This window comes from Episyrphus balteatus, chromosome 3 (genome assembly GCF_945859705.1).
Source record: "Episyrphus balteatus chromosome 3, idEpiBalt1.1, whole genome shotgun sequence".
Taxonomy (NCBI): Eukaryota; Metazoa; Arthropoda; class Insecta; order Diptera; family Syrphidae; genus Episyrphus; species Episyrphus balteatus.
In genome coordinates, this window is record NC_079136.1 from 17,808,033 (window position 1) to 17,834,201 (window position 26,169).

At 33.7% G+C, this 26,169-nt stretch overlaps 5 protein-coding genes across 8 annotated transcripts; 2 read left to right on the forward strand and 3 right to left on the reverse strand.

Moving 5' to 3' along the window:
* Positions 1-606: 606 nt before the first annotated feature.
* Positions 607-9,014, reverse strand: LOC129914582 (transcriptional adapter 2B). 2 transcript variants are annotated; one of them, XM_055993903.1, is made up of 5 exons: positions 8,938-9,014; positions 8,762-8,859; positions 7,739-8,608; positions 1,750-1,814; positions 607-1,670 (listed from the first exon to the last, which is right to left on the reverse strand). In XM_055993903.1, the coding sequence occupies exons 1-5, from the start codon at positions 8,942-8,944 to the stop codon at positions 1,103-1,105; spliced, it is 1,608 nt and encodes a 535-aa protein (XP_055849878.1). In that variant the 5' UTR covers positions 8,945-9,014; the 3' UTR covers positions 607-1,102. The 2 variants fall into 2 exon arrangements, with proteins under 2 accessions (XP_055849878.1, XP_055849879.1); XM_055993904.1 differs by having other exon boundaries at positions 1,226-1,670; positions 1,750-1,878.
* A 1,695-nt stretch (positions 9,015-10,709) lies between these two features.
* Positions 10,710-11,874, forward strand: LOC129914112 (electron transfer flavoprotein subunit beta). Its single transcript, XM_055993179.1, has 3 exons — positions 10,710-10,826; positions 10,885-10,965; positions 11,084-11,874. The coding sequence occupies exons 2-3, from the start codon at positions 10,915-10,917 to the stop codon at positions 11,795-11,797; spliced, it is 765 nt and encodes a 254-aa protein (XP_055849154.1). The 5' UTR covers positions 10,710-10,826; positions 10,885-10,914; the 3' UTR covers positions 11,798-11,874.
* Positions 11,875-14,815: 2,941 nt separating this feature from the next.
* Positions 14,816-15,761, forward strand: LOC129914418 (uncharacterized). 3 transcript variants are annotated; one of them, XM_055993669.1, is made up of 3 exons: positions 14,816-15,103; positions 15,176-15,269; positions 15,332-15,761. In XM_055993669.1, exons 1-3 carry the CDS (start codon positions 14,956-14,958, stop codon positions 15,645-15,647), a joined length of 558 nt encoding a protein of 185 aa, XP_055849644.1. In that variant the 5' UTR covers positions 14,816-14,955; the 3' UTR covers positions 15,648-15,761. The 3 variants fall into 3 exon arrangements, with proteins under 3 accessions (XP_055849644.1, XP_055849642.1, XP_055849643.1); XM_055993668.1 differs by having other exon boundaries at positions 14,817-15,103; positions 15,164-15,269; XM_055993667.1 differs by having other exon boundaries at positions 14,816-15,269.
* Positions 15,762-16,119: 358 nt separating this feature from the next.
* LOC129913971 (major heat shock 70 kDa protein Ba-like) lies at positions 16,120-18,369 on the reverse strand. The gene has a single exon (XM_055992987.1). It carries the CDS (start codon positions 18,112-18,114, stop codon positions 16,204-16,206), a length of 1,911 nt encoding a protein of 636 aa, XP_055848962.1. The 5' UTR covers positions 18,115-18,369; the 3' UTR covers positions 16,120-16,203.
* A 2,815-nt stretch (positions 18,370-21,184) lies between these two features.
* Positions 21,185-23,428, reverse strand: LOC129913979 (major heat shock 70 kDa protein Ba). Its single transcript, XM_055992996.1, has one exon. The coding sequence runs from the start codon at positions 23,175-23,177 to the stop codon at positions 21,267-21,269; it is 1,911 nt and encodes a 636-aa protein (XP_055848971.1). The 5' UTR covers positions 23,178-23,428; the 3' UTR covers positions 21,185-21,266.
* Between the last annotated feature and the right edge of the window lie 2,741 nt (positions 23,429-26,169).

The window sequence follows — 26,169 nt, forward strand, 5'->3', positions numbered from 1 at the left end:
CAGTTTTTACGTATTTGTGCTGTTCTAATCTGGGGTCGAACTACGGAATACGTTCGTTAACGTATGGTTGCTATGTGTCCCTATCTTTTTCTACTGATTAAATAGAGAGAGCAATAGTCAAAACGTTAACGTATGATCGTAATCGTGTGCCGTGATACGACTCCTGTTCTGTTCTAGATTTTATTCATTAAATGGACCTAGTATAAGTATTCAGTACTATTTTTTCCATTTCGGAGGTTTTACAGAGTACCAATTCAAAAGCGGAACGGGCCCCTGGTCAGACTGCACCATACCATACCATTGGAATTGACATCTGACGATTAAACTAAAAAATGTAATAATTCTTTTTTACTTATAATTTTATTTTGTCTTAGTTTTTGTTTTTTGTTATTATTTACATGTTTGAAATTTAAAATTTATGAATACTCTAATTTGCGCCAACATAGTTTATTATATTATATAAGTAGTAAGCTAAAAGCACAATAATAATAATTAATAATATTAGTTTTTTTTTTTCTTAAGAAAAACAAAAACATAGGAAACTCAAAGAAGAAGCGAAAATATTTTATAATAATAATAATAATCTATTTCTAATAATTATATACTTGTTTCGTATGTTTGCTTTGTTTCTTTTTTTTTTATTTAAATAGAATTTTCATGTATGTTTGTATATTGATAAATTTTTAAATATTAAATTTTACTACTAGCCTAATATTATACTGTTTATTTAATAAAGTTTAAATAAGTGATAAGAGATCGGCGAGTTTTTTTTTTAATAATCTTAACTTGATACAAGTGTAATGAATGAAAGAAAAATGCTTTAAGATATTTAACGTTAAACGGGTAAGTGAATTTAAAAATTGAATATAATGTGTATCTGAATTTAAGATGAGGAATAAGAAATTACAAAAAGTCACTTGATAAAAAAATATCTAATTTAAAAGAAAACAATTTAAAAAAATCTAAAAAAAAGAACGTTAGGTATCTCAGCTCGCCGATTAACAATAAAATAATTTACATTCTAATTAAAAATAAAAGTAATCCGCATTAAATGAATAAATCAGTTCAAAGAATGAAAGAAAAAATACGGAAATCTATCGTTTTAATGACTCAACCACCCAGCTTTGATAAGATACCTTCTTATCGAATTTTCAATGGGCGAGAGATTCGAGGATACCGGTGCACCACTCAAGAGGATCGTTTTCAATGATAAATAATGTGTTGGAGGGAGGTTTAAGATATTACACAATTGTATCTCATTCGAGGAGAGCATGTTCTGGCCCAGTGGATGAGGTAACTGTTTCAGTTCGTCCAGTTGGCTTTTGAGAATATTGCTCATTGGCTGATGTTGTTGCTGTTGCGAGGGCTGCTGACTTTTTGTTGTTGTGTGTTCGGCAGTTGCCACTTGCTGCTGCTTTTCGTGTGCGCTTCGTCCTGTTTGATTGTAAGTCTGACTGCTGTGGTTCGCACTTTGATTGTTGCTGCTGTTGTTGTTGTTGGTCGGCGTCATATTCGACTGATTGCTCATCGTATGACCCGACGATCCCCGACAGCTATCCAAGTAGCTTTTGTTGTGCGATAATGCGTCGGAGTAAGTCGGGTCTGCGGTGTGGTGCGTGGTGTTTTTTCCTGTGGAACTTGAGTTTATTTCGCCTGCGCTTGTGTGTTCTCTATTTTAATTAAAACCAAACAAAAATATATGGAGTTAAAATAGAAATTTATAAAAAAAATAAAATATTATTAACGTACGTTATTTTTTTGTTGTGTGGAGAGTGCAAGGACGATCCGTGCCGATTTCCAGTGTTGTGATTGTCCTGTTAAACATTGTCTTATACATCCATTCATACGTTCACCATTTGATCCGATTATACACGTAAGCTGAATATCGCAAAGCATAGCAATGAAAATGTAGGAAAATATAAGAAAAAAAAAAGAGATTCAAATTTAATCAAAGTGCAATAAGCAGAACCGTTAATTCGTTTATGTCTTTTATTTTCTACTTTTTTTAAAAAGTGAATGACACGATATTCAACTTTTCGTGTATTATCAGATATTTTTTTATTTATTTATTTATATTTTTTTTTAAATAATATTTTCTATTAATACGTTTTCCAGATCACATTTCCTAGACTTCACTAGGACTTCAGATATTTTGTATTGAAAAAAATTTTTGTGAGATTTAAAATGTTTGAGATTTAAGAAACGTGATCGAAGAAAATATTATACATTGATAACGATAAGATAAAATGCTTTGCTTAATAAGAGCGATTCATTTGTTTTACAATACTTGATTATATGTAATTAGGTACTACACTAGCCCAAACATTAAAGGAACACAAAATTCGTGATTTTTTTTGGTGATTTTCGATTTCAGTAAAAAATGATCGTATTATGACAAAACAAAGATCATGTCAATTTTAGTATTAAATATTTTATTTCGAAAGGTAAAATAGCTAAATTTTGGAACTGTTCAAAACCAAAACTTTTTATTTTTCTCTTAAAAAAGTGGAAACATTTTTTCTGATTATGATGATTATTATTTTTAGAAAGGCTATTTATTTAGCTTCAAGATTCTTTTTATTTCAAACTTCTTCCATTTTTTTTTTAACTGCATCAAACCAAAAACCATAAACCATATTCTTGATTTTGACTATCAATACCTCAACAACGGATCACTTTACAAAAAATTCATGGATACATATTAAAACTTCATTTAATTCTCTACAAAGAAATTAAGTTAACATTGTTAAAAAATTGTTTTCTTATATTTGAGATGCAGTATGCATTTAAAAGACCTTAGGTCTTGCAGGCATATAGTTAAAATTATTATTTTTAATTTAGAAAAACTATAAAAAAAGGCCTTTTTACGGTTTTTTTAGAAAATGTACCCCTGTTTTATAACTGGGTGATAAGATTAAAGTGAGGCTTAATTATTGAAGCTTAATATACCTTGAAATATCTGGCAGACGGCGGTATATGCCATGTCCATAAAATCTTTGTAAACCTTTTGTGTAACTTTTTTTGAAATGAAGAAATATAAATAATATTAATATACCCTAAAATTATCTGCAAAGTTACAGATTTATTCATCAAACAGTTTTTCTGTTCTGAGGGTTTGGACTTTTGAGATGAAATAAAACACCACATTTTTGTAGCTGTACATTAATTACTTCTAATTTTTTTATGAAAAAAATCAAATTATTTGATCTTTAAATAAACCAAAGAAAAATAAAAAAATTTAAAAAAAAAATGAAAAAAAATATCCAAAAATGGTATGAAATTTTTTTCAAAATTTTAATTTATCTTTGGTTTATCTAGAATTTAAACGGTATTTATTTATAAAAAAATGTCTTTTGTTAGATAAAGTAATTTAAATTGAATATAAACTACTTGCATATAAACTACTTCTCTATATACATATTTTCTCTATAAATTTTCATTGAAATTATTGTTTTCAAAACTTAAATAATAGCCCAGTAAGAATAGACGAAAAATTGTCAAAGAAATGAACAAAATTGGAACAGGCTGATTTTTGGTATACAGCTTGGTGTTAGGGTAGTTTACAATCTGTGAAAAGTCCTGAAGTTTTCTCTGTCCGCTAGTCCCATTATAAAGGGTCAAAGGTCACAACATTTTTTTTTTAAACGGTATGTATAGGTTTGAGACAAAAATTATGTTCTACAAAATTGTAGCTGAGGTTATTTTACAAAAAAATTATACTATTTATATTCTAACATAGAATCCCATTACTATATTTCTTAATTATTATATTTTTGTAAGCTCATTGAAGTTGCTGCATCTAAATACATTATAAGAAATACATGAATTTAAAAACTAAAAAAAACTAAATAAAGTGTTCACTGAGCAGTTCGGCCTTACTGGACGCTACCGTTGATTCTAAAACTGAATTCTTCTAATACACTGTAGTCCGGTCAAATTAGACTAAAATAAGGGGGTGAGGTTACATTAATTCCCAGCAAGCTGAAAATTGGTAGGATTGTTGGAAACACCATTATAAATTAAATCTAAAAAGTCCTCATCGATCCGAGGTGTGGAAAAAAATTTACGGGGGGTCACAAAGGTCACAAAAACTGGTTTTTCACGATTTTCAGCAAAACGGTATGTCTTATCAAAAAAATTTCAATGCAAGAATTGTAGACCAGATTATTATATATAAAAAGTGTCATGACACTTTTTTTCCTAAGACCCACCGTTTCTTAGGTATAACGATTCAAAAAATTGAAGTTGAGTCGAAATCGTCATAATCAGGCCTGTTCTGAAAAAAATCTCCCAACTGAAAAGTTCCTAAAATTTCATTATTTTTTAGCTTGGATTTCGTTCTTCAATGGTTAAGAATATGGGGAAAGCAAAAAAAAATTGAAATTTTCACCATTTTTCCGATAGGGGCCCTTCTCCCGAAACCATTTCCTTGAGAATTTTTGTTTAGAATAGGTCTGAATATATACAGGGTGTACGATAGAGAATGGACAGCCCTAAAACGGTTGATAGCTGCACTTATGACTGTTCTAAAAACAGATAGAAAAAAGTTCTATCGCAACCAGTTCATAAAATATTGGCTTTTTTTCGTTCAGTGTATTTTAAATTTTATCATCTTATGTTTTCGTTCACTACAACCACGAATGAATGAATTTTATTTTTTTCTTTTTTTTTTATCATTTTCTACAATAATTGTATGAGTACATAAACGCTTCAAAAACTGCATTGCTATTGCACATTTTCGTAAAAAAAATTTTGAAATCTATTTTTTGATGCAAAATGTAAATAAAATGCACGACTGGGGTCGCACGTACTTGCTCTTGCAGTTCAAAGCACTTTTATGTTAGTCTACTTGTAGATTTTAAAAGCTGGCTCTAAATTTAAAAAAAAAAAATTGATATTGAGGAAGAGCCGACATTTAGGGCATGAAAAAAATTTTTTTTTGTTATTTGACTTTTTTGAGAAAAAATAAAAATGCAGTTTTATTGCCACTGCTTTAAATATTAAGTATACAAAGTTTAATCAAAATCGTTAGAGCCGTTTTCGAGAAATTCGCAATATCGTATTTTTTTGTATGGGAGGTTTACGTTCTAAACGAGATATAAAAAAACAAAAAAAAACCAACTTTCAGAATTCTATAAAAATCATCTGTACCAAATTTGAAGAAAATCCGTTCACCCGTTTAGGCTGTGGAAATGTGTACAGATGGACGCACAACCGCACAGACGCACAGACGTACAGACGCACGGACAGAATTGCGAGACCCACTTTTTTGAAATTCTCCATCATCGTAATGTTGGTTTTGATTAAAACCTCAAATTTTTTTTTCGACACGAAACCAATACTTGCCCTATAGAGCAAGTAAAAAAAAAATTGATATTGGGAAAGAGCCGCCATTTAGGGCAAAATTATGTTAAATAAAAAAATTTTTTTTTGTTATTTGACTTTTTTGAGAAAAAATAAAAATGCAGTTTTATTGCCACTGCTTTAAATATTACGTATACAAAGTTTAATCAAAATCGTTAGAGCCGTTTTCGAGAAATTCGTAATATCGTATTTTTTTGTATGGGAGGTATACGTTCTAAACGAGATATAAAAAAACAAAAAAAAAACCAACTTTCAGAATTCCATAAAAATCATCTGTACCAAATTTTAAGAAAATCCATCCACCCGTTTAGGCTGTGGAAATGTGTACAGATGGACGCACAACCGCACAGACGCACAGACGTACAGACGCACGGACGGAATTGCGAGACCCACTTTTTCGGAATTCTCCATCATCGTAATGTTGGTTTTGATTAAAACCTCAATTTTTTTTTTCGACACGAAACCAATACTTGCCCTATAGAGCAAGTAAAAAAGTATTTTATGAAAAATTTTAAACACCTGTGGTATAAAATAAATCCATAGAAACCTAGGTGGCCAACTTTCTTAAAAACATTCTCTTTTAAGGGGAATATTTTTAAGAAAGTTGGCCACCTAGGTTTCTATGGATTTATTTTATACCACAGGTGTTTAAAATTTTTCATAAAATACTTTTTTTACATTTTGCATCAAAAAATAGATTTCAAAATTTTTTTTACGAAAATGTGCAATAGCAATGCAGTTTTTAAAGCGTTTATGTACTCATACAATTATTGTAGAAAATGATAAAAAAAAAGAAATAAATAAAATTCATTCATTCGTGGTTGTAGTGAACGAAAACATAAGATGATAAAATTTAAAATACACTGAACGAAAAAAAGCCAATATTTTATGAACTGGTTGCGATAGAACTTTTTTCTATCTGTTTTTAGAACAGTCATAAGTGCAGCTATCAACCGTTTTAGGGCTGTCCATTCTCTATCGTACACCCTGTATATATTCAGACCTATTCTAAACAAAAATTCTCAAGGAAATGGTTTCGGGAGAAGGGCCCCTATCGGAAAAACCATTGAAGAACGAAATCCAAGCTAAAAAATAATGAAATTTTAGGAACTTTTCAGTTGGGAGATTTTTTTCAGAATAGGCCTGATTATGACGATTTCGACTCAACTTCAATTTTTTGAATCGTTATACCTAAGAAACGGTGGGTCTTAGGAAAAAAAGTGTCATGACACTTTTTATATATAATAATCTGGTCTACAATTCTTGCATTGAAATTTTTTTGATAAGACTTACCGTTTTGCTGAAAATCGTGAAAAACCAGTTTTTGTGACCTTTGACCCCCCGTAAATTTTTTTCCACACCTCGGATCGATGAGGACTTTTTAGATTTAATTTATGATGGTGTTTCCAACAATCCTACCAATTTTCAGCTTGCTGGGAATTAATGTAACCTCGGATGTCTAAATTGACCGGACTACTGTATAGTATAGGTATAGTATACAGTCATTTGTTGGAAGTGCCTTGGTGGGACTCTCCTTCGTTGGATACGTAATTAGTAGCAACAGCGTACTTCGCTTCGACCTCTCGATCTTTTGCGAAAACAAATTACCCGATTGCATATCTCTAGGCTTGATATTAGATGAACCTTCAAAACTCACTTCTGGAATTATTAAATATGGGAGTTATGAAGGCAAAATCTTTTCAAATTATATAATAAAAACAAACCGTGGGTGATACACACGTATATAAGGCCCAACCTAGAGTACAACTGTCATATCCGGTCAGGAGCACCAAAGACATCACAAGCTCTTTTAGATACAGTCCAGAACAGACAATTAAAACTGATAGGTGATAAGTCATTCTCGGAAACTTTCGTTTCTTTAGAACATCTTCGAAATGTTTCTGGCCTTTCATTGTTTTACAGCTATTTTTGTGAATTAGTCAGATGCATGAATCCCTTTAAACAGTTTTCCCGTAATACCCGCAACGCAAGTTATGCCCATCGTTATATCCTTGAGCCAAACTTTGGAAGTACCGTGAAGTATAGGGATTCTTTTTTTAGTGTAACTATTTTTCCTTCCCATTTCAATATCCAAACATTTAAGACCAATGTACATCCTTATCTCCTGCTTAATCCTATTTCTGTTTCCTAAACGCTCGCACTGTGTTAAGATTTAACATACAAAAGGTAGTCATAACCCTTGAGTGCGCGTTAATTAAAACAAAGCTAGACTAGCTGCAATATTTATCTAGTAAACGCTCTCTTACAAAATGAATCTAACTCCAGCAAAGCAGAACACGAAAAATTGAACATGTATACTAACTAGCATCAAACATAAATACAAATAAAAATATATTTCAAAATAGATACTTACAGTCTTCCCATGTCCATAAGGACCAAAATTACGATTCTGAGCAATAGCAGCATGTTGCTCAAAATGTCGACATTCGTCAATTTTTGTCAACCCATTCCATCGATATCGACTCAATTCCGACAATCGAATTCTCAACTCCTTCTCTCTCTCCATTGCAGCCAGCAATCGCTCATACTCATTCGATGAATAAAACTGAGCAAACACCCTAAATCGATCACGAAACTCTCTTTGGTCTTTACTAACTCTCGGAACCTTTTCATTTTTATGCCGAAAATAATTCGCTACCAATTGATAGTCCCGCACGATTCGTTTTCTTCTCACCCTCTCACGCAATCGTCTCGTATACATATCAACATGAGCCAATTTCAGCAAATAATCTGGCTCCGTATCGTCGATGTTCAAAGCCAACGACGATATCAACTGTTCGGCAGTTGGATCGTATTCCCGCTCAAATCCATCTCGATTAACCATATAACCGAGTTGTGCCGATTCTTCGGGTGTTATATCGAGTGCGGGTAATTTTTGCATCGCGCTACTACCCAACGGCCCAGTATCCTCGGTCGTGTGATCGACCAACTGAGGACGTTGCGATTGGGCGGGAATCCATGTGTGGCGACCAATTGTGCCATTTATATACTTATTTACATATTCCTCTTTGGAATCTTCAGCACTCTTTGTTTCAATGTGTTTGCTGATGCCCTCCCAATTGCCAAAGCCATATTTTTCAATGGCATCGAGGAGGCGCAGCTCTTCTCGAGCTGACCACGAACCTTTGCCGCGGAATATCGACAAGATTGCTGTGCCAGTGTCCATGAATTGGTAGGCATGATTTTTTTTATGATTACCAATTTCTGCACCAGTTGCAAAACACTAGGAATAGTAAATAAGTAATATGTAAATAAACAAAACATAAACAAGAAGAAAAATTGTGATGTCATGAGTAATGCTTGTGACGTCACATAGATATATGAACATTAATGGAGAAAAAAAAAATAAAATCTAGGGACTAATAGCAAGACCCACCTGCAGACAAAGGTCGAAAGCTGGACATTCGGCACAATGCACCCATATACCCGTAATATCATCTTGACAATTTGTGCAATTATATTTGGTAAATAGGTCTATAATGGTAAATATTATTTAGAAATAAGAATAAATTGGAAAAAATTAAAAGAACTCGGTAGAAAAAAGCCACTCACCCGCCATATTGGCTTTGTGAACCTAAAAAAATTCTTGGATTTCAGGGATGTTATAGAGAGTGATGTAAAGAAAGTATTCACAATAGATGTTTTATTTTTTGGAATGGAAAATTTTTTAGTTGAATATTTTTTTTTTAATAGCCTGTTTCAACTAGGGCAAAAATAAGATAATTTCGAATAAATTTTCTAAGTGATATTCGAAATGACATAATTTCTCATACAAATTTGAAAAGAGATGTTTTCCACTTATCATTTGCACGAAATCAGATTGGAAATTCACATTCAACACTCCATTGTGAACAGGTCACAAACAAGCTTTGTACAGTAGAAAACACAAAAGCAGCAACATGTATTAAAAGGATTGTTTGAGAAAATAAAGGCTTGGCCACACCGGAGGGTACATGCGGTAGCGGTACGGGTAATTGTATGAAAAAAATTTCAAACTGACACATCAACGTTCAGATGTGGAATTTTTTTCATACAATTACCCGTACCGCTACCGCATGTACCCTTCGGTGTGGCCAAGCCTTAAAGGCTTGGCTTGGGTATGCGGTAGCGGTACGGGTAGAGGTAACGGTACTTGTATGAAAAAAATTCCAAACTGACATATCAACGTTCAGATGTGGAATTTTTTTCATACAAATATCGTTACCGCTACCCCGTACCTCTACCGCATACCCTCCGGTGTGGCCAAGCCTTAAGAAGAGGAACGGCTAATTGGCTCCAAAAGTGAAAAAGTATAAAAGTGAACATTAGCCGTTTTTTATTATCACTTGATCCATATAGATCATTAATTAAAATGTATTACAACAACTACATGAGATCTTGCAAGATCACGATTCGTGATCCTGATGAAAAGCAAGATCACTATTCGTGATTCTGATGAAAAGCAAGATCTCATGTAGTTGTTGTAATACATTTTAATTAATGATCTATATGATGGATCAAGTGATATTAAAAAACGGCTATTTTCAAACTCAAGGTTTGGCCACACCGTAGGGTACATATGCGGAAGCGGTACGGGTAATTGTATGAAAAAAATTCCACATCTGAACGTTGATGTGTCAGTTTGGTACCCTCTGGTGGTGTAACCAAGCCTTCATATCCCAACTAACATTTCAGCTTCGGTTAAGGTATTACAAAAGCTACATTTCAACTTCTTTTAAACTTTAGTAAGGTTGTTGGGCATGGAAAAAGGAGAACGTTATACAAGTTTTGAACCTCTATAAGAATCTTAATCGAAGCTTTACCGAAGCTCTACCGAAGCTTTGAAATTTGACAGATAGTTTCGGAAGAGCTTGTATAGCTCTTTAATACAAGTCCTATAAGTAATTAAATTCTGAAGCAAGCTCAATACAAGCTGTATAAAAAGTAGTACCTGCGAGATTTCAATTTACAGAACCTGTTGTGTTAGTTGGGAAAATGGTGCTACTTGTCAATCCCTTTGACATTTCTATTTCAAAAAGTAAGTTTTCATACTCCAACATCGCAAAAGAAGTAAAACTTCAAAAAATTCCACACCTGAAAGTCAACTTTCCGATTAGAAATTTGTATTCATACAAAAACGCTATTGTTTTGACCCCAATTTTAAAAAGATACCAAATGTTAGAACCTCGTTTTAAATAATTGTCCTACAAGCCCTTAAAAAAACTTCAACGAAAGCACTTTGCAACCAGTTTTGCGATTCGATGTTGTTATTCAAAATAACTCCTCGTGTAAATCATACTTTCGTTAAGATAACAAAAATTCTATTACAACCTGGAACGCACTTCTTTCTGTTATCACTCCTCAATGCCAGCCCTGTCAACCTGTCCGATGTTTTTATCTGTCAAAAAATAACCTTTGGACCAAAATTTCCTCTAGTTAATTTTTTCTTCCTTTACCTTTTGGTTAGTTTCTTTAATAAATTTCAATAATTTTCAATTTAATAAATAATTTTTCTTTTAGTTATTTTTAAACTTCAACTAAATAAAAAACATGGCTCGAGTATTAGTTGGTGTAAAGCGTGTTATTGACTACGCTGTCAAGGTTAGCATAATCCAAATTCCTTATCTCTTTTACAAACCTGTTGCAAATTTATATCAGATTAATAATTTTCTATTCTATTTTACAACAATTTGCGTAATCACATTTTGCTCTAATATAGGTTCGCGTCAAGCCAGACAAAACTGGCGTTGTAACAGAAGGTGTCAAACACTCAATGAATCCCTTCGACGAGATTGCCGTCGAAGAGGCAGTCAAAATGAAGGAGAAAAAACTCGCTTCCGAAGTAATTGCCGTGTCAGTTGGTCCAACACAATCTCAAGAAGTCATTCGAACAGCATTGGCAATGGGCGCCGATCGTGGCATTCATGTGGAAATCTCTGGCAAAGATTATGAACTCTTGCAGCCAGTTCATGTCTCAAAAATTCTTGCCAAATTAGCTCAAGACGAAAAAGCTGAGTTGGTAATTCTCGGGAAACAAGCAATTGATGATGATAGCAATCAAACTGCTCAAATGACAGCCGCAGTTTTGGATTGGCCACAAGGGACTTTTTGCAATAAGGTCGACAAGACTGATGCAGGTTTAACAATTAGTCGTGAAATTGACGGTGGTCTTGAGACAATTAAGACCAAAATTCCAGCAGTTTTAAGCGCTGATTTGCGTTTGAATACTCCACGCTATGCAACACTTCCTAATATCATGAAGGCCAAGAAGAAGCCAATTAAGAAGACAACTCCCAAAGATTTGGGAGTGGATACTTCTCCAAGGATTGAGATTATTTCTGTGGAAGATCCACCAGTGCGTCAAGCTGGTTCGGTTGTTCCTGATGTTGATAGTCTTGTTGCCAAGTTGAAGGAAGGAGGATTTGTCAAGTAATATATGAATAACAAAAGGAAAACAAGAAATAATATTCTAATTAATAAGAATAAAGATTTTATTACTGTTCATTTAAATTGATAGTTTTTTTTCTAATTGGAAATAAATGCATTTATAATTTTACATTTATATTTTATGTTATTAGATGGCTATTTTTTTTAAATTAGCAAGTAGACCATAAACAAAAAATACCAAGACTGGAAAATTTCGTACGTCTTTCCCCCCAAAACCCTTTTGTGTACAGTGTTGTCTGTGAATATATGTGAAAGCCACCACGTTGGTAAATGACGTTAACACGCACACATTTATAGATTCACGACATTCACCACACATCGGACACGAACACAACGATAGGTTCACGACATTCACCACACCTCGCAGCTTGTAGGCAAACGTCAGTTGACCGCCGAGTTTCCAGTCTTGGTATTTTTTGTTTATGAAGTAGACTATCTTGCATTAATAATACCTCAAAAACCCACCGTTTTAAATGGCGCCTTTAAATTTAATGGAGTGGAGTTTAATGTACCTATTTAGTTTTGACGCAGAAAAAATATTTAATACTATTTTTGTGAATGGGAATTGTTTACAGAAATATCTCAACAAAAACCATAACTGAAAAAAGAGCCGTTCTCCTATATCCTATGACTGCTTTAGGTTGCTGTTTAGTTTGTTGAAACAAATCTTTTTCGCTATTCGCTAACTAAATTGAACTAGGTAAGTGAACTAAGTTCACTAGTTCACCAAGATGAACTAGTTCATTGAACTAGTTCGTTCGCGAACTACACAAGCCTACAGGTATGTACCGTTATTTTTTACCAAAAATATCGGTACATACCTGTGAAAATCTCGCCGCACGACAAAAATCGACTCTTGAAGAGTCGGCTTAAGGACGTTGTGTTTGAGCGGGAATCCATGTGTGGCGACCAATTGTGCCATTTATGTACTTGTTTACATATTCCTGACAAATTTCATTGAAATCATATATCATTGGCCCAAGTCGAAACGGGCTAAAAATCTAGACCGCATATATATAAGCCAATTTGTCAGTAGAAAAACAAAAAAATCATACATATGTGCAATTCACACGTGGTAGAAGTGAAACCTTAAAAAATAATTTTTCTTACAAAAAAAAAATCGAAAAAATCTACCTTTTTTATATTCCATCACTTTTTATAAACATCCAAAACAAATTATTTTTAACACAGCCAGAAATCTCATAAAGAGAGTTCTCTCAATAAGTGATTTGGAATACCATAAAAATAACAAAAATAAAATTCGAAACATATTACAAAATAACGCATTCCCGCTAAAAATTATAAACACTTTAATAAACCAACACGAAAACCAGAAACAACACACACCAAAAGAAGAAAAAAAAAACAGATATACAAATCCTTCACCTACATAAAAGAAATAACAGAGAGGTTTAAGAAAGCACAGCTTTTTGATAAAGAGAAATATAAAATAGCAATGAAATCCAACTACACAACTGCACAATTATATACTAATTTAAAAACAAAAATCGATAAAATGGAACATTCGGATTTAATTTACAAAATCAATTGTAACGGCAACACTGACGAAGAATGTAACCAGATTTATATTGGAACCACAAAACAAAAATTAAAAAATAGACTGGCAGGACACAAGTCCGATATAAAAAGTAGCGCACCGCAGAAGACAGCACTGGCATCACATTGCATACAACATAATCACTCTCCGAACTTTGAGAGTGTACAAGTATTGCAACGAGAAGAACACCATAACAAAAGAATGATCATCGAAACTTTGCATATCATCAATGCCGACAACACCATGAACCGTCGAGCTGATATAGAAGATGTCAGCCCTCAATACAAACACCTATTGGAGGGGAAGGGAACAAAAAGCTTTTAATATATGTACTATCTGTTGTAATTGTTTTAATTTTGCATTTCCTTAGACATGTTACTTGTTAATTTTACTTTGTTAAGTGGAGACTTGCTTTATGCAGCTCATTTTTAATCATTGATTTTGTTGTTTTTTTTTTTTTACTTAAGTGCAATATAAATGTAACAAGTGTAAGTTTACTATTGTGTTTGATGTATGTAAACAAATTTATAACCTATTTATTAATGTTAATAAAGATTCCTTTGCCATCACCTGATGATGTTCATAGACATGAACGAAACGTCGTGACAATAATACATTTGTTTCATTTGACCTGAAGCCCGTTTCATAACATAATATCATATACTAAAAGGTCGTCACCACCAACATAATAATATTCCATCACCTTTATATCCACATTTTTTATATGACAACCTATGATAAATTTTATATCATCTGAAAGCTTATTATTTCACCTTGTATATGTCACTTCAACCATATTTCTACCATGCCTACAAAAAAGTAAGAATTTTTGTAAGCTAACCATGTCGAAATTGCAAACTGAGATTACGGTACTTCCTACACTGGTGGCTGGTCTATTTCTACATGTGTTTTGAGGTATTTTTTAAGTTTTTCAATTTAAGTTTGTGTAACTTGTAGAGCACGTACCGTTATGTGTGATATATCAAATGAAAGGGAATATTATCAGCGAGCGTATTAAAGTTTATTACAATTTTTATTTACTCTAGGTCAAAAAATTGAACGAGTTTAGAAAAAAAAACATATTTTTACCGTTATCTCAGGATTTTGAATATGAAATTAATTGAAGTTTTAGCAAATCTATAGTTATTTACCTAATTACCTATCTACAGTAAAAATTTTATTTATCTATCTATTAAAACAAAAATGTTTTAATCAATTGATTTTTTCTGTCACTTTTTCGTTTCATCTTGTTTCAAATCACTTCGATACTAAAGAAGTTTTCACTTCAAAAAAATAGAAACTGCATAGTAACATTTATCCATGAATATGAAAAATGTAAATTTCTCTGTTCTGTACAAACAATATTAGCCTCATTGAACGAGTTTAGACATATGAAAACAAACAAACCTTTAAACTGTCAAAAATTACACAAACGTCATACGTCACTTTCTCTGTTTTCGAAAAAAACATAAACCTCAACTTTTTACAAGGGTTTCTTCTTTTTGTATATAAACAAGTAAAGAACACGTCAATTATTAACGAAAAAATAAGATTCTTTTTCTCCTCAACGCCAAATTAAAAAAATTATGAAGAAAACATGGGTTAAAAAGGAGAACATTTACTACAAACCTTTTTACAAACACAAATCAAAGATGCTTCTACTCGGCATATTTCTCCTCGGAATCATTTTCTTCATCTATCAAGTTTTATCAATTAACCAGCTACCAATATCAAGTACACCATTTAGCATAGAAAGCAATTTAGAATTTAAAGATAGTAAATATAAAATAATAGTTCTAAACCCAGGAAATTCAAAGACTGTTGCCGAACAACAACATAACGCCGCCGCCGAGTTGAGTAGCGCTGAGAAGAACAACAGTGAACCCATTAAAATTATACGGTGAGTCTTTACAAGCATCTACTTGTTTCTCTGAACACACTTAAGATTGTAAATCATTTCAGTGGAATAAGACTCTTTGACTTTGATGCCTACAAGCCGAACTTTGAAGGGAAATTTCAATGTTTAGATGGCAGCAAGGGAATTCCCTTTGTTCAAGTAAACGATGATTTCTGCGATTGTGTCGTGGATGGAAGCGACGAACCCAGCACGAATGCCTGTGAGTTGGGAAGATTTTATTGTAAATACCAAAAGCGACATATCACTGGGAGGGGCAGAGATGTCTTCATTCCTAGTAGTCGAGTGAATGATGGCATCTGTGATTGCTGCGATGGTTCAGACGAATGGACAACTGTCGAATGTCCAAATCGGTGTTCGTAAATTTTTTGTTAATTCGAGTAGTCATAATAATTAATCATAATAACGCATTTGTAATTTTCATAAAATACTTTGAAAAAGTGATTATTTTTAAAATATATCTTTTTTATAAAATTATGGATGGTGGTTTGATTGTAGGAAACATTTCTCAGAAGAATGATATTGCAAAACTATATAATGAAATGGGATTTCACCGACAATATATTTTTCTTTGTGATAATCGGATTTCACATGATCGATGAGTACATTCTTCATTTGCTTAAAATTTATTTGCAAAAGCCCAGAAAAACATTCATTTTCAAGAAATGAAACTCTTGACCCATTTTCTTTTAAATTTTCAGAAAAAACTTCCCAAAAAAATAAACATCTTTAAAGTAAAACACAATGAATTTCTTTTAATAAATTAATTTGATTTTTTTCTTTATTTTAACTTAAATTAACTTATTTACATAATGAAGACTTAAATTATTTTTTGTTTTTGTACAATGGAAATGTTATTTATCAGTCTACTTATTTTTTAATTAATCTAAGTTTTTTTACTAGACTAGGATTTTTTGAATTAATCTACTTCTTCGACTGTGGGTCCAGTGTGACCACCAAAGCCTCCAGATTGCTGACCACAACCTTGTGGACCACTTGCTCCTCCGCTGTGTATCTTTGTCATAATTGGACTGCAGATACTCGATATGCTCTTCATTTTGTCTTCGTATTCTTCTTTGTCGGCTAGTGTATTGGCATCCAACCATTTGATGGTCTCCTCACAAGCATCTCGGGCAGTTTGCTTTTCTTGCCGACTTATTTTGTCTCCAGCTTGGTCCAAGGCTTGCTTCAGTCCAAACACATAACTTTCAAGAGTGTTGCGAGCTGCGATCTTCTGTCGTTGTTTTTCGTCTTCCTCTTGGAACCTTTCGGCCTCGTTGACCATTCTGTCGATTTCGGCTTGAGACAGGCGACCCTTGTCGTTCTTGATAGTTATATTCTTGGTATTGCCTGTTCCGGTTTCCTTGGCCGACACGTTCAAGATTCCGTTTGCATCCATGTCGAATGTGACTTCGATCTGTGGTGTACCTCTAGGTGCTGGCGGAATGCCCGAGAGATCGAATGTGCCCAGTATGTTGTTATCTTTCGTCATAACACGCTCACCTTCAAATACTTTGATGGTAACACCTGGCTGGTTGTCGGCATATGTGGAGAATGTTTGAGTCTGCTTGCAGGGAATCCTGCAGTTTCGTTCAATAATCTTTGCCATAACTCCTCCAGCTGTTTCGATACCAAGTGACAATGGTGCTACATCAACGAGAAGAACATCTTGGATTTGACTACTCTTGTCACCGCTAAGAATGGCTGCTTGGACGGCTGCTCCATAGGCAACTGCTTCATCTGGATTGATGGACAGATTCAATGATTTGCCGCAGAAGAACGACTGTAGAAGGTTCTGTACTTTAGGAATTCTCGTTGAACCACCTACAAGGACGATGTCATGGATCTGCTTTTTGTCCATTTTTGCGTCATTCAATGCCTTCTCAACTGGTTCTAGTGTTGCACGGAAGAGATCAGCGCAAAGCTCCTCGAAGCGAGCCCTTGTCACTCTGGTGTAAAAGTCAACTCCCTCAAACAAGGCATCGATTTCGATGGTAGCCTCCGTGCTCGATGACAATGTTCGTTTGGCTCTTTCAGCTGCTGTTCTCAAACGTCGAAGAGCTCGTGGATTGGAACGTAGGTCTTTCTTGTATTTGCGCTTGAACTCCTCTGCCAGATGAGTGACCAAACGGTTGTCGAAGTCCTCACCTCCCAAGTGTGTGTCGCCAGCCGTTGCCCTCACTTCGAATAGTGAACCTTCATCGATTGTTAATATGGAAACATCAAAGGTACCACCACCCAAGTCGAATATTAGGACATTTCGTTCACCAGATAGATTTTTGTCCAGTCCATAGGCTAATGCTGCTGCAGTTGGCTCATTGATGATTCTCAGAACATTGAGTCCAGCTATGGCTCCAGCGTCTTTGGTGGCTTGGCGCTGCGAGTCATTGAAATATGCTGGAACTGTGATTACTGCGTCTCTCACTGTCTCACCCAAGTAGGCTTCGGCTGTTTCCTTCATCTTCGTCAAGACCATCGAGCTTATCTCCTCAGGAGCAAATCTTTTGTGTTCTCCTTTGAATTCAACTCCGATCTTGGGTTTGCCATTATCGCTTACTACTTTGAATGGCCAGTGCTTCATGTCCTCTCGAATTTTCGGGTCATCATATTTGCGTCCAATCAACCTCTTTGCATCAAACACTGTGTTTTTGGGATTCATGGCAACCTGGTTCTTGGCGGCATCACCTATCAGACGCTCAGAGTCTGTGAATGCCACATAGCTGGGTGTTGTGCGGTTGCCTTGGTCGTTGGCAATAATTTCTACCTTGCCATGTTGGAAGACTCCAACACAGGAGTAGGTTGTTCCCAAATCAATTCCGATTGCTGGCATCTTGTTTTTGTTTTTTTCTATAGATTTATCTGTTATCACGTTCAAATTGATAATATTAAACTTTTTACTTTGAATATTACTTTTCAGTTAGGTAAACTATTTTATCACTTTTTAGTTTTAACTTTGAAACTTTTGTTAGACTTTGTTTTTCTTTTTTGTTTAAATAACGACTTGTTTATAACAACACTTCGTTCAATCTTTTTGATTTCAACTCTTTGAAATATTTTTCAATAATGACTTCGAAGAGAACGCAGACGGGTATTTATATGATTCTGCACGAAAAGGGAATATTCTCGAAATTGTATCTAGATGCTTGTGGAATTTTGTAGAAATATAATGGAAGTGGTTGTGGATTGAAGATTGAAAAGAGAGTACATTTAAGAGAGAGCAAAATGAGGGAGTGTATGTATAGTAGATTGTAGATATTTCTCCTCCTCGAATTGTATAGATATCAAGTTAAGAGAATGGTTACGCACTTTTTTATTTTTTGTTTAAAGTTAGAGCTGTAAGAGTATTTATTTGAAGCATGAACATAAAATGTAGAAATAAGTTAAATCAAAACAGAGAACCACACGCAATGTTTTTGTTTATGAATGACGAAGGGGAATCGTGAGATTCTTTTTTCTTTCCTTTTACCTACGTATAAAGAAATACATTCCACCACCGGTAGTCACACAGTCATACTTGTTGTTTTTGTTTGATATTCTTTGCCTATTGTTTTCGTAACAAATAAAAGAAAGGAGATTGAAAAATTACGAAAGAGGAAAATTCAATGTCTAGAAATTTCTGTTTCTAGAAATTTCGACCCTCAATTTTGAAGGTCCTGCGTCCTTGTCTGTGATATTATCATCATTTGGTGTTTTTCTTTTTGTCGTCCATATAAAAAAAAAAAAAACTAACTTAACGCAACATTTATTAGACTAGTTAAATTAAAAAAAATATCATCTATCACAGGCACAGGTTAGGTGTATAATACATACATAGGTACCTAGAGTGCTGTACCATACCATAGAGTGTCTTCATTAAGAGTTAGTTAAACTAGCTATTTGCAAAGAAAATTGCATCAAAATGTCAAGTAACCTAAATTTTGACTTAGTTCTTTTGGATATGTATAATTTTCACGACTTGTATTTGAATGGGCATTTGGATGATGAGTAGGAAGGAAATTCTTGAAATCTCAGCAAATCTTTATAGCGTCGATATGAACTGATAATTATGCTATACTGATTTAAAATGTCTTTGCTATTAGCTATTTTTAGTTTTATGTTTTTCATAAATTGATAAATTTAGAATTTGTTTGGAAGTCTTCTGCAAATAAAAGGCATTGGTATGAAACGCCTATATTTGAGAGATGATGTTTATGAAAAGAATGAAAATAGTGATGATTCATATGTGTTTAAATTAAAATGAAAAACATACCTACCTAATAAAAAATGTTCCCTGGCACCAAAGGTTTTTTTTTAAATAATATTAAAATGTTTTACATACATATATGGATTTTAATTCGATTTTTATTTAAAAATAAACAAAATGAAAAAATAAGGATATGGTCTTCTGTAGTCGGCCAGGGGGACTGACAACTGAAGAACTAGGTTCACATACCAAAAATGTTTTTTTAAGTCGGCCCCTTCGATTAATTAGAAAGTTAACTATATTTTCGCATTTTTAGGAAAGAATCATTAAAAACGAACAATGCATGTAATGAAACAACTTCAAAAATAAAAAAAATTAATATGAATCTCTTGCAAGCTTGCAACAACTAGGATCCATATATGTAAATATTTTTATTTTTTAACAAAGAAACTCGAGAGTTATATTGTTTCAACTAATAAGCTTCTAAAACTAAAATTATTTGTATGAATTCCATTACTGTTCTACTTACTAACCATCAATTTAACAAGTGGTGGCCGATCACTGGGGGTGGACCGTGGACGAATATAAAATTCGTATGAATTGTGCTACAGTAAGAAGAATTGAAACCTATGTACTTGTTTTAGAATTTGACATTGGTGAGTATCGGGATCGCTTTTTATTTTTGGTCCAGCTAAATCGGAAAAATAAACAAACATGCATTATTTGTTTATAGAAAAGTTTCAATTATAAAAAATTGAAATGAGCACATAGTGAAACTTCTTTGTGCAACAGGGCTCATATAAAGTATAAAGTTACGAGTAGTTAAACAAATTACAAAGGACGACTATAATTTATTCTTTGCTATCGTCATGATTGCTTTTACCTATATAAAATAATAATAAATAACAATGTGATATTTCACTTCAGTTTTTTTCTAAGGCTGTTATTAACAACTACTTAATAAGTGTATTCAAAATCTAAATTCACTGAAACCGAGCCTTGTAAAAGTGCAAAAATGAATTTATTAAAGAAGGTGAATACAACTTACTAGCTTCTTGCAATGCATACTGAAGAAAATATATCCGTGGTGTTTTGAAGAAACATGAAAATTCCATACAAAAAATCCTTTTTGAAGACTATTTCGGTAATGTGAGAGCGAAAGGTTAAACTGAATGCACTTATTTAGTTCAATTCTTCTAAATGCAGTATCTTTTTTTTGAGTTATCATACGCCACAGATATGCTTGGTTTAAAATGCTAACATATATTCAAGATTAAAGCCTATTAACTCACAGAAATTATCAGAGCATCATATTTTATTTTTAAAATAAAAATATAATTCAATTTGTCCATTGCCCTGCACACATTTCAAGATGCATTAAAAACACTAATAGGTATTCTTAATGCAATACAGCGAAATGTTCATAGTAAAAAATTTTTCTAAGTTATAGTTCTTTCATTTGACACCAATTTCATTGATGGCCACCGATCGTCCAAAATGCCTATTCTCCTCTATTTGCAAAAGCCCAGAAGAGCCTTCATTTTCAAGAAATCAAACTCTTGACCCATTTTCTTTTTCAGAAAAAGCTTCCCAAAAAATAAACATCTTGAAATCTTTAAAGTAAAACACACTTAATTTTTTTTTAAAAATAAATTAGATTTTTTCTTTATTTTAACTTAAATTAACTTATTAACATAATGAAGACTTAAATTAATTATTTTTGTACAATGGAAATGTTTTATCAGTCTACTTATTTTTTAATTAATCTAAGTTTTTTTACTAGACTAGGATTTTTTGAATTAATCTACTTCTTCGACTGTGGGTCCAGTGTGACCACCAAAGCCTCCAGATTGCTGACCACAACCTTGTGGACCACTTGCTCCTCCGCTGTGTATCTTTGTCATAATTGGACTGCAGATACTCGATATGCTCTTCATTTTGTCTTCGTATTCTTCTTTGTCGGCTAGTGTATTGGCATCCAACCATTTGATGGTCTCCTCACAAGCATCTCGGGCAGTTTGCTTTTCTTGCTGACTTATTTTGTCTCCAGCTTGGTCCAAGGCTTGCTTCACTCCAAACACATAACTTTCAAGAGTGTTGCGAGCTGCGATCTTCTGTCGTTGTTTTTCGTCTTCCTCTTGGAACCTTTCGGCCTCGTTGACCATTCTGTCGATTTCGGCTTGAGACAGGCGACCCTTGTCGTTCTTGATAGTTATATTCTTGGTATTGCCTGTTCCGGTTTCCTTGGCCGACACGTTCAAGATTCCGTTTGCATCCATGTCGAATGTGACTTCGATCTGTGGTGTACCTCTAGGTGCTGGCGGAATGCCCGAGAGATCGAATGTGCCCAGTATGTTGTTATCTTTCGTCATAACACGCTCACCTTCAAATACTTTGATGGTAACACCTGGCTGGTTGTCGGCATATGTGGAGAATGTTTGAGTCTGCTTGCAGGGAATCCTGCAGTTTCGTTCAATAATCTTTGCCATAACTCCTCCAGCTGTTTCGATACCAAGTGACAATGGTGCTACATCAACGAGAAGAACATCTTGGATTTGACTACTCTTGTCACCGCTAAGAATGGCTGCTTGGACGGCTGCTCCATAGGCAACTGCTTCATCTGGATTGATGGACAGATTCAATGATTTGCCGCAGAAGAACGACTGTAGAAGGTTCTGTACTTTAGGAATTCTCGTTGAACCACCTACAAGGACGATGTCATGGATCTGCTTTTTGTCCATTTTTGCGTCATTCAATGCCTTCTCAACTGGTTCTAGTGTTGCACGGAAGAGATCAGCGCAAAGCTCTTCGAAGCGAGCCCTTGTCACTCTGGTGTAAAAGTCAACTCCCTCAAACAAGGCATCGATTTCGATGGTAGCCTCCGTGCTCGATGACAATGTTCGTTTGGCTCTTTCAGCTGCTGTTCTCAAACGTCGAAGAGCTCGTGGATTGGAACGTAGGTCTTTCTTGTATTTGCGCTTGAACTCCTCTGCCAGATGAGTGACCAAACGGTTGTCGAAGTCCTCACCTCCCAAGTGTGTGTCGCCAGCCGTTGCCCTCACTTCGAATAGTGAACCTTCATCGATTGTTAATATGGAAACATCAAAGGTACCACCACCCAAGTCGAATATTAGGACATTTCGTTCACCAGATAGATTTTTGTCCAGTCCATAGGCTAATGCTGCTGCAGTTGGCTCATTGATGATTCTCAGAACATTGAGTCCAGCTATGGCTCCAGCGTCTTTGGTGGCTTGGCGCTGCGAGTCATTGAAATATGCTGGAACTGTGATTACTGCGTCTCTCACTGTCTCACCCAAGTAGGCTTCGGCTGTTTCCTTCATCTTCGTCAAGACCATCGAGCTTATCTCCTCAGGAGCAAATCTTTTGTGTTCTCCTTTGAATTCAACTCCGATCTTGGGTTTGCCATTATCGCTTACTACTTTGAATGGCCAGTGCTTCATGTCCTCTCGAATTTTCGGGTCATCATATTTGCGTCCAATCAACCTCTTTGCATCAAACACTGTGTTTTTGGGATTCATGGCAACCTGGTTCTTGGCGGCATCACCTATCAGACGCTCAGAGTCTGTGAATGCCACATAGCTGGGTGTTGTGCGGTTGCCTTGGTCGTTGGCAATAATTTCTACCTTGCCATGTTGGAAGACTCCAACACAGGAGTAGGTTGTTCCCAAATCAATTCCGATTGCTGGCATCTTGTTTTTGTTTTTTTCTATAGATTTATCTGTTATCACGTTCAAATTGATAATATTAAACTTTTTACTTTGAATATTACTTTTCAGTTAGGTAAACTATTTTATCACTTTTTAGTTTTAACTTTGAAACTTTTGTTAGACTTTGTTTTTCTTTTTTGTTTAAATAACGACTTGTTTATAACAACACTTCGTTCAATCTTTTTGATTTCAACTCTTTGAAATATTTTTCAATAATGACTTCGAAGAGAACGCAGACGGGTATTTATATGATTCTGCACGAAAAGGGAATATTCTCGAAATTGTATCTAGATGCTTGTGGAATTTTGTAGAAATATAATGGAAGTGGTTGTGGATTGAAGATTGAAAAGAGAGTACATTTAAGAGAGAGCAAAATGAGGGAGTGTATGTATAGTAGATTGTAGATATTTCTCCTCCTCGAATTGTATAGATATCAAGTTAAGAGAATGGTTACGCACTTTTTTATTTTTTATTTAAAGTTAGAGCTGTAAGAGTATTTATTTGAAGCATGAACATAAAATGTAGAAATAAGTTAAATCAAAACAGAGAACCACACGCAATGTTTTTGTTTATGAATGACGAAGGGGAATCGTGAGATTCTTTTCTCTTTCCTTTTACCTACGTATAAAGAAATACATTCCACCACCGGTAGTCACACAGTCATACTTGTTGTTTTTGTTTGATATTCTTTGCCTATTGTTTTCGTAACAAATAAAAGAAAGGAGATTGAAAAATTACGAAAGAGGAAAATTCAATGTCTAGAAATTTCTGTTTCTAGAAATTTCGACCCTCAATTTTGAAGGTCCTGCGTCCTTGTCTGTGATATTATCATCATTTGGTGTTTTTCTTTTTGTCGTCCATATAAAAAAAAAAAAAAACTAACTTAACGCAACATTTATTAGACTAGTTAAATTAAAAAAAATATCATCTATCACAGGCACAGGTTAGGTGTATAATACATACATAGGTACCTAGAGTGCTGTACCATACCATAGAGTGTCTTCATTAAGAGTTAGTTAAACTAGCTATTTGCAAAGAAAATTGCATCAAAATGTCAAGTAACCTAAATTTTGACTAAGTTCTTTTGGATATGTATAATTTTCACGACTTGTATTTGAATGGGCATTTGGATGATGAGTAGGAAGGAAATTCTTGAAATCTCAGCAAATCTTTATAGCGTCGATATGAACTGATAATTATGCTATACTGATTTAAAATGTCTTTGCTATTAGCTATTTTTAGTTTTATGTTTTTCATAAATTGATAAATTTAGAATTTGTTTGGAAGTCTTCTGCAAATAAAAGGCATTGGTATGAAACGCCTATATTTGAGAGATGATGTTTATGAAAAGAATGAAAATAGTGATGATTCATATGTGTTTAAATTAAAATGAAAAACATACCTAATAAAAAATGTTCCCTGGCACCAAAGGTTTTTTTTTAAATAATATTAAAATGTTTTACATACATATATGGATTTTAATTCGATTTTTATTTAAAAATAAACAAAATGAAAAAATAAGGATATGGTCTTCTGTAGTCGGCCAGGGGGACTGACAACTGAAGAACTAGGTTCACATACCAAAAATGTTTTTTTAAGTCGGCCCCTTCGATTAATTAGAAAGTTAACTATATTTTCGCATTTTTAGGAAAGAATCATTAAAAACGAACAATGCATGTAATGAAACAACTTCAAAAATAAAAAAAATTAATATGAATCTCTTGCAAGCTTGCAACAACTAGGATCCATGTATGTAAATATTTTTATTTTTTAACAAAGAAACTCGAGAGTTATATTGTTTCAACTAATAAGCTTCTAAAACTAAAATTATTTGTATGAATTCCATTACTGTTCTACTTACTAACCATCAATTTAACAAGTGGTGGCCGATCACTGGGGGTGGACCGTGGACGAATATAAAATTCGTATGAATTGTGCTACAGTAAGAAGAATTGAAACCTATGTACTTGTTTTAGAATTTGACATTGGTGAGTATCGGGATCGCTTTTTATTTTTGGTCCAGCTAAATCGGAAAAATAAACAAACATGCATTATTTGTTTATAGAAAAGTTTCAATTATAAAAAATTGAAATGAGCACATAGTGAAACTTCTTTGTGCAACAGGGCTCATATAAAGTATAAAGTTACGAGTAGTTAAACAAATTACAAAGGACGACTATAATTTATTCTTTGCTATCGTCATGATTGCTTTTACCTATATAAAATAATAATAAATAACAATGTGATATTTCACTTCAGTTTTTTTCTAAGGCTGTTATTAACAACTACTTAATAAGTGTATTCAAAATCTAAATTCACTGAAACCGAGCCTTGTAAAAGTGCAAAAATGAATTTATTAAAGAAGGTGAATACAACTTACTAGCTTCTTGCAATGCATACTGAAGAAAATATATCCGTGGTGTTTTGAAGAAACATGAAAATTCCATACAAAAAATCCTTTTTGAAGACTATTTCGGTAATGTGAGAGCGAAAGGTTAAACTGAATGCACTTATTTAGTTCAATTCTTCTAAATGCAGTATCTTTTTTTTGAGTTATCATACGCCACAGATATGCTTGGTTTAAAATGCTAACATATATTCAAGATTAAAGCCTATTAACTCACAGAAATTATCAGAGCATCATATTTTATTTTTAAAATAAAAATATAATTCAATTTGTCCATTGCCCTGCACACATTTCAAGATGCATTAAAAACACTAATAGGTATTCTTAATGCAATACAGCGAAATGTTCATAGTAAAAAATTTTTCTAAGTTATAGTTCTTTCATTTGACACCAATTTCATTGATGGCCACCGATCGTCCAAAATGCCTATTCTCCTCTATTTGCAAAAGCCCAGAAGAGCCTTCATTTTCAAGAAATCAAACTCTTGACCCATTTTCTTTTTCAGAAAAAGCTTCCCAAAAAATAAACATCTTGAAATCTTTAAAGTAAAACACACTTAATTTTTTT